Here is an 8,813-nt window from a genome sequence, read left to right on the forward strand (position 1 = left end):
GTGTCGAACATACACTATTAACAACAACTGATATAGCTATATAAGTATTGTGATGACTCTCCCGATCTGTAGATAATCTCGTGCAGGAAGTATTATCAATCAGTATAGCGAGGAACTCTGAAGCTTCACGTTGTCTAGCTCTAATCATGGGAGTGTTACATTCGTTCGTGCCAAATGCATTTTCCGCGTTTTTATTGTTTGCTGGCTTTGTTTTCATCTTGTGCCTTTACCTGAAGTACAAACACAATTACTGGAAGAGAAGAGGCGTCCCTTCTATTCCAGGTCATTGGTTCTTCGGCATTCTAAAGGATGTAGTTCAATTTCGAACTAGTCCTTCGTTCGTGTTTGGCGATATATACAATCAAGCGTCCGAAAATGATCTAGTTGGCAGCTACTTGTTCCAAAAGCCCTTCCTGATAATCAGAAGCCCAGAGCTGATCAAGCAAATTTTAATTAAGGACTTTAAGGTTTTCTGTAATCGTTACTTCAATGTTGAATCGTTCCATGACAAAATCGGCACCTCCAATCTCTTCTCGTTAAAAAATCCAGAATGGAAATACCTAAGGTGAGTTCAAGGATCATCAAAATTAAATCTGAGGAAGATACTAAGAGTCAATCCTTCATCTTTCTTTTCACAAGAACCAAGTTGACACCTGTGTTTACCAGTGGGAAGATAAAGAAGATTTTCAACTTGATGGTTGAAACTGCGGAATCAGTAACGAAGTACTTGGACAATGAATTTTCCGACAACGAAAAAACGAAATCTATCATAGTTAAAGATATTGCTTTGAAATACACCACCGACGTTATATCTAGTGTCGCATTTGGAGTTTACGCAAACTCCTTCGATCAGTCTAACAATCAGTTCTTCAGGAAAGGTATCTAGACTAGAATATTTAATATATGTAGTTCATTTACTCTGTAATGCATTCTTATGAGAGGTTTTCCTTTATTAAAAAGCTCAAGAAGGACTTAAAAGTACAGTAAAGCGAGGGTTTCAATTTATCATCATGTTCTTCTTCCCGGCCCTATCTCGATATACTGGTATCAAAATGCTTGGCCCATCAAGCAGCTACTTCCGAAAAGTATTTTGGGATTCGATGGATACTAGGGAGTTGTCAAAGACTAAACGTGGAGATTTGATTGACTTCTTGATAGACATGAAAAATGAGAAACCAGACAATCACAACTTCAGTTAGTAAATTACTGTAAATGATCTACTATTAGAGCTATTCCGATAATTGTTAAACTATGACTGACAACAATTTGGTCACAGAATTCCAAGGGGATTTCTTGGTAGGCCAATCAACAATATTCTTTATTGCTGGCCGCGAATCCAGCGTGGCAACTATATGCTTCACTCTTTACGAACTCGCTAAGCAGCCAGACATTCAAAAACGAGCGCGTGATGAGGTCTTAGAGAAGCTGAAACTTGAAGGATTGACTTATGAAGCTGTTCAAAACATGAAGTATCTTCATCAAGTACTATCAGAAGCTTTGAGGCTGTATCCACCAGCTCCGCTATTGGATCGAGTAGCCACTGAAGACTACAAAGTACAATAATTGTTTAATGAAATATTCACCTTTCAAGTAATTACATTACAACAACAATTTATGTATTGATCAATTTCTTCACATTTCTTTATAGGTACCAGGAACTGATATAGTCATAGAAAAGGGCACGCCGATCTATATACCCTTGTGCGGCCTTCATCGCGATCCAAAGTACTTTCCCGATCCTCTGCGCTTCGATCCTGATAGATTCAGTGATGTGAATAAGGATAAAATTGTGCCAGGCACCTACCTGCCTTTTGGAGAGGGTCCAAGAAATTGTATAGGTAAGAGTTGTCGACTAAAATCATTTCTCGAATTTCTGCTATCATATTGTTTAAAATCTTTCTTTTAGGCATGCGATTGGGTCAATTGCAGTCTCTCATTGGAATAATTACAGTACTGAAAGACTACGAGCTTGCAGTGGATCCCGAACAGGAAGGTTTAGTCGATCCTAAGAACGTTTTCTTACAGGCAGTAGACGGATTCCGATTGAAATTGACAAAATTATAAGATAGCGCATAATGTAAAGTACGAAGTTTTTGTAAAAACTTTTTTATAAAATATGACGATTATATTTTTTTCTATGTACAGATATAAAGTTTTCAATACTATCTTACAATAAATCTTGTGCAAGCCATTATTTACTACCGTCTTATTTAGGTAGTAGTGTTAAATATTTTTTAAATTCTGGAATTACGCATTCTCGTGGATTCAATGGTGTTCGCGCGGTGAGATAGTCGCTCAAATACTGTGGCATGAAACAAAGGATACCTTTGCTTGCCAGCATCGCCCAATCGATAGGTTGGCTGACTTGCCTAACATTTACGAAACAATGGGTGATTTTCTTCCCTGTTGGGCTTGTGTCATACGGCGGTCTGTAATTTAGAGTATAACGATAAACTTTTAACTATCACGGTACTCCATTAGAAGAAAAAATAAATTTACCTTGCTTGAACAACTTTGCCACCTCCTGCTTCGATTAATCTTCTGAATTGATCGTATTTTTCTCCTGAAGCTAATAGCAAAGCTACCATGTTATAAAATGGTCCATTTGGTTCCTTTAATAATTTAAGTCTCCATTTATAGGCAGCAGCTGCAATAGTTTCTTCAATATCCCCACTTGGATCTGGAATTATGCCCCTGCTTTTTGGGTTCCCCCACTCATATTTTTCCTCCTGATAATGAAGCAATTAAAAATCATTAGTCGCGCCGTTAGTCATTACAGACTTACGTGACGGCTAATCGTCAAGAATACTAACATCAAGGAATTTGCCTTCCTGTTCAGAATCTCGTAAGTACATGCAATGTAAAACCCATTTGCCAGATGCTATGCTACCAAGCATCTTTTCATTTCTTGATGGTCTAATACAAAGCAAATGCGTTGCGCTTACGTCAAAGTTCGCGTCCATTGATACGTCACCACCGAGATCTTTAATTACTTGTTCGTAGGCCGTTCTGTCCTATTTAAACAAAATTGCATACCAATAAAATATTAATACTTTGTTTATACATTCACAACATACTTTAATTCCTGAAAGCATGAATTTCAGTTTTCTTGGTGGCTCAGGTTCTTCTTGGGACTCTTCTTCAGGATGTTCCACGGTGTGATCATTGTCGATGGTGTTTTCATTTGGTTCTTTATGCATTGTTGACTGCGTGCGTAAAACTCATTACAGTCTATATCAATCGAAATTGACTATACAAAATGAACTGATTTAAACTTACTCGTTTCGAATGACTTGGATCTTCCCACACAATAGCATCAATTGGTTGAGAATCTTTTACAATGACTGCAACAAGGAATATAAGTAGAACGAAATATAGGCGACAATAAAAATATTCGAGTGCTTACATTTCTGTATGGGATCAGAGGGTTCTGCATTGTATGTGTTCGCGTTTTCTCCTGAAAGAGAGTATCTATTTTCTGGTGTGCTCGATGTTCTCTGAAGTACTTGATCCAATTGTGCGATTTGCCTGCAACACATGAACAATTACATACGTATAGCCCAAAGAACACATTAAATAGTATAGAAGAGCTTGTATATTAACTTACATATTAATTTCATTATTTTGTAAAGGAGTATTTTCGTCTGTGAAGTTTAATTTTCTGTTAATAGGAGTAATAGGAGCTGTTCTACGATTCTTATTCTCTTCCGTATCTGGCGTTTCTGCCGATGGTTCATTATCACCACCACTTAATGTTTCATTTGCCTGCTCCTATTATATTTAAATTTGTTAACATTTTTTACATCACAAATAATTATGAGTAAATAATTATTGATACCCACTTCTAAATTGTGACCTTGGTTTTTTAGCTTTTGCCACAATTGCTTTTTTAATTCGGAAAGAGGCTGTAAAATCAATTGAATTTAGAAGGTTTACACATTTTTAGGGAAGTAATATTATAAAATAAACATACAGTGCTAAGTGCCCTCTTTTTCAGAGGAGGTTCTTCTACCCTCAAATCTGGGAAATTGTCTACCCATTTAACCCATCCTTTCCTCGTGTCTGGTGAAGGATCTGGTTTAAATATCTGCCCATAAGGTGTTTCTGGTGTGGACACATGAAATGGCGATTGTGGAGTTTTGTCCATAATCAAACTAAGTCTTTTATTTATTAATGGTGTGTCACCAGAACTACCCTCCTGACTCTGTAATAGGTAAGAAAGCATAATGTAAAATATTATCGTGTAATAAGGAAAATAAAACATACTTGGAGATGAGGCAAGTGCCGTTTCGGAGTAATAATGTTCTTAAGAGGTAGTTCAGTTGGAGGACCCATTTGACTTGAACTGCTTTTCGAAAGACTAGTATCCGCATTAGAAGACTCATTTGACCTTGCAGGGGCTTAACAATCAAGTCATCATAAAAATATTCACACGTACTTTGGATTATATATTACAGTACATTTATTAAAATTTCACGTACCCATGGTTTCTCCTACCAAATACGGAGTTTCATCTACTCGTCTCGATTGCGCCGCACAAGATTTAAGCCATTCAGCAGTAATTGCTGGTAATTTCCATTTCACTGCTGCATTATACTTATTTCCTTCTGGCGTTGGGCAAACTAGATGCGTGCTCCCATACGTGTTCTTTTCAATGTTAGTTTTACGTACGAAAATATCTTGACACCTGACATAAATAGTATTTTAATATATGCTTCATTTACTAAAATAATTGTTTATTAATAAAAAAAAATAATACATGGCACCCAATTCTGCAGCTAATGTCGCCAAGTACGTTCGTTCTACACCAGTATACATGCTCATTGTAATTACGCAACCTGACAAGGGTTTTGAGTGTTTCTTTATGGATAATGGTCTATGGTAATACATAATATCAACTATTTGTTCTTGGTTTACACAGTCTTCCTATAAGTAATGTTAGCAATGGAATATGTTAAGATATTAAAATTTTAAAACCAAAATGTACTACTTACAATAAACAGATCGGTAACTATTTCATTCACTGTGTGTTTTAAAACTGCACCACATTTTGGTACAACCCCATAATCTGGCACACCACCAAATGTGCTGGAAACAACTCGTCCACCCATTGCTGCAATTGTTTCGGCTACATAACTATCTTCGTCGCTGAAGCCGATTACGACGAAAGTGAGTCCTGTGTGTTAATGCATCATTATTTCTGTTTGGATGTTACCATTATTATTAAAGATACTCTACCTTCAAAAAGTCTGTCATTCAAAGTTGAAGTTTGACTGATTGGAACTGCGCTATCATCTGCTGAGTATTTGTTGCTTTGTGCCGTTTCAGAAGCTAATTGCTGTGTATTTCTCGTTCCATTCTTTTGATCGTTAAGTAAAGTTTTATCATTATTTTCTTCTGGAATGGGAGTCTTTGGCTTCAAGAACTCTTGCATCGTGGTATCATTTGTGGAAACTACATTAATAGCAGCAGAAATACGATATGTGTAAATTTTCTTTTTAACAAGTATGTAAATATTATTTAATATCATTACCAACTGTATCTTGAAGATATTGTTGTACAAGATCAGGTTCTTTCTCTTTTTCAAGCATGGCTAATTTTTTGTCGATATCAAAGGACGGTATAGGAACTTTCCTTGGTTTTTGCAACATCATTAAGTTCTAAAACATATATGAAGCTTTTAAGTATTTACATTATTTCGTTAAATTTGTACTTACTTTTTTACTTAATGGAGACGGAGCTTCTGAGATGTCTCGCAGCGCATCATTTTTCTGGCCAAACAAGAAACTTTCTTCTGGTGCAGGTCGTTTTAGTTTAATACTTTCTTCCAACCATTCCAAAGTCAGTATATAGGGACTATAAAAGATATTTATAATGTCATAAACATAGAGCCAGTTCGACTACTAATTCGTTACATACCATAATCCTTTTGCCTTCATCAGTTTTAGATCGCCAACTGCTTTATTCCCATCTCCGACAATAACATGCGTTAAAGCGTCCGATATATCATCAAGTCGCGTTGCACTTCCTACGTTCAATATTTTGTTGAGCTTATCTCTTTGATTAGAGGCAAATCCAGCAAGATAAATCTAAAATGGTAAGAAACATCTTCAAGAAATATTAAATTAAGATACTAGGAGCTGTAAAAGGTACTTCCAATTTTCTTACATTGCATCCATCTAAAAACGGGCCAGCCGTCTTAGCTTCGCCGAAGGTAAGTCTATTCAAAATTGCGACTGTAGTAGCAGTGACTGCTAAAAATTTAATGAAATTGTAGAATAGTACTTTAATAAAGAATGAGTTATTTTTTATATCATGTTACTAACTAGCTGAAATATTGGTAAGCGGTGGTTCAAAGTTAGAGACATTACTTATTGTTGTTGCCAAACTTTCATCCACACAGTTGCCCTGTTGGAGTTCACATGGTATGGAACTTATTGCAGAACAATTAAGGGTCTCACATGAGGCTACGGTTTCAAAGATTGTGGCATTAACATTTGATTAAAACTTATACTTCAGAATACGCTTAAAATCATGCAAGAACCTTACCACTTGATTTTTCAGGAGTGGAGCATGCTTTCAATGATTTAATTAAGAAATCTTTGAAAGGCAAAGCATAGCCAACTTTTACACTTGCATATACCCAATCTGGTGTTAAGCAAGCAATGTTTGTTTGTTTCGCATACTTGAGTTTTTCACTTATTGGACTATTCTCAGGTGCAAGTACTACTTTCACTTTTGAACCATCTAAGGGACCCATAAATGTCTAAAAGAACAGTACTGTGAGAAATGGCAATTTATGTTAAAAAATAGGATCGTTTTTAAGAGATATTATCTACCCCTCCATTGTTATTAATGAAATGTTTAATTTCTTCCTTCTGACGTCTTGGGAGGTTCGTTGATGTTACAACTAAATTAAGGAAAACGGGTGCCTTATATTTATCAAACATACTATCATCTGCTTTAACAAACTCCTTTAAATTTGTTTCCCAAATTGCTTCAACCCACTCTTTTGTAACTATTGGTATTTTCATATCTATAGCAGTCTGTTAAAAAAGATGAAATGTTAGGAAGATATTGCCTCAATTTTAATCTGTTACTTCTCATACCTCATATTTTGCAGACATCACAGAAGCAGTTACAAGATGTGTTACACGGCTACGCAATTGCTTTGTGAAAATACCTCCCATATACTCTACTAATTTTTCTATGTGTTCCTGCAATCATAAGGTTCTTAGATATATCCAATTCAGTAGTGTAATTATAATGATATGTAATAAAAATACTTTTTCTTCTGGAGATAAACCAGAAGCACATATGCAAAGGCCTCGCATAGCTGTTGTGTATACTGGGCTTGTGCCTTCTGGAATTGGCTCTCCATTAATAAAACAAAGCAGTAGGCATTTTGGTCCAACTATACTGTTAAAATAAAACAATATTTTTTGCATAAAACTAGTTGTGATTACATACTTTCTTTCCATTTTTATTAAATACTACTTACGGACATTTAAATGTCTTCAGTTTCTCAAATGTACTACCTTCAAATTCCTCCATTATAAAGACATCATTTTTAACAGGTTTCATTTTGATACATTTTTTTTCATTGATCCACATTGGTTGTAAATCATGCTCACAACATTTCTGAAATAACAACTTGTTAAACTTGCTATTCAGAAGCTTCTATTTAATTAAACGTTAGTTTACTAACATTGTATGCATGCCACATATCTTCAACACAGTCATCTTCAGATTTATATTTATTTGGCACAACAAAGTAAAGATTCACATCCGCATCAATTTGACTCTCCCCATTTACCATTTTGATTAAAAATGATAATTAATATGATTAATTGGAAACAAAGTGCTCCAAAAAATAACACTTTATTCTCACTGTTTATTAAGAATTTTACTAAGTAAATGAAAAATATTATAGACTAGTGTTCATATCTCAAAGTTTTATTAAAGGCTTAGGAAACATGTAAACAATAAAACTCATATTATTACATAAAATAATAAAGAAAATGATTCATAGTGATAGGTTAGACCATTTCCCAAAGGAAATTATAAAAACACATCAATTTCGAAGCAATATTTTGCTGTATTTCAAAGACGATATTCCGAATGTTTTAGCAATATTTCGCTTATTCTTAGCAGTTGAGAAATTTGTATATTTCAATATATCAAGACAACAGTTCTGTGCAACAGAATTTCTCGCGCTCAAACCTACTACGTTAATCAAGCTTTTTAACCTGTCAAACCAGTGAAACGAGCGGTCCTTGCAACTTATAAATTTAATTGTAGGTCTATTACAAACTTTGGAAAAAATTTATACAAAAATGTATAAAGTATATAAATTAATTCTAAGTGAATTTTATATATTATTGTAGCATTTCATGATTGTAAATTAATAGTTTTATAGAATTTTTCATAAGAAGTATTACGAATTTCATCGCCACACTCTTCAAAATAATAGAATAATTGAAAATTTTCTGTAAGTAACTCGAAATGTGTACAATAATTTCTCTTAATATTAACTGAACACAATTCCATAAAAATTATTAAAACATGTAAATGCATTTGACTATTTTAAATGCATACAAGTTGGCAGTACTGAGTATTGAGTGCAAGATTCAAATAATTTTAACCGCGCTTCGATTTTATCGGACATGGCGTCTGTGAATTGCATAGTGATAAATTCTACAAAGTTTTTTACAAATTTGTTGTGTTTGTTTGACAAATTCGCCGTTCTAACATTTGCTGGCACAACTTTAAAGACCTACGGATGTTCTGCAGCTTTAATTTTAAGGTAATTG

General features: G+C 34.6%; 2 protein-coding genes across 2 annotated transcripts; one reads left to right on the top strand and one right to left on the bottom strand.

Moving 5' to 3' along the window:
* The first annotated feature begins 118 nt into the window (after positions 1-118).
* Positions 119-2,182, top strand: LOC143178085 (cytochrome P450 6k1). Its single transcript, XM_076376529.1, has 6 exons — positions 119-565; positions 640-878; positions 961-1,194; positions 1,277-1,554; positions 1,649-1,838; positions 1,907-2,182. The coding sequence occupies exons 1-6, from the start codon at positions 147-149 to the stop codon at positions 2,062-2,064; spliced, it is 1,518 nt and encodes a 505-aa protein (XP_076232644.1). The 5' UTR covers positions 119-146; the 3' UTR covers positions 2,065-2,182.
* A 24-nt stretch (positions 2,183-2,206) lies between these two features.
* Positions 2,207-7,819, bottom strand: Mus101 (mutagen-sensitive 101). Its single transcript, XM_076377239.1, has 25 exons — positions 7,709-7,819; positions 7,502-7,677; positions 7,287-7,419; positions 7,110-7,217; positions 6,840-7,046; positions 6,550-6,766; positions 6,327-6,467; positions 6,169-6,251; positions 5,920-6,089; positions 5,718-5,856; positions 5,534-5,660; positions 5,239-5,454; positions 4,995-5,176; positions 4,760-4,926; positions 4,482-4,687; positions 4,267-4,400; positions 3,974-4,204; positions 3,843-3,905; positions 3,608-3,771; positions 3,407-3,528; positions 3,280-3,344; positions 3,078-3,206; positions 2,814-3,014; positions 2,500-2,729; positions 2,207-2,429 (listed from the first exon to the last, which is right to left on the bottom strand). Exons 1-25 carry the CDS (start codon positions 7,817-7,819, stop codon positions 2,207-2,209), a joined length of 3,945 nt encoding a protein of 1,314 aa, XP_076233354.1.
* Positions 7,820-8,813: the final 994 nt, after the last annotated feature.

The sequence above is a fragment of the Calliopsis andreniformis genome, chromosome 4 (genome assembly GCF_051401765.1).
Source record: "Calliopsis andreniformis isolate RMS-2024a chromosome 4, iyCalAndr_principal, whole genome shotgun sequence".
Taxonomy (NCBI): domain Eukaryota; kingdom Metazoa; phylum Arthropoda; class Insecta; order Hymenoptera; family Andrenidae; genus Calliopsis; species Calliopsis andreniformis.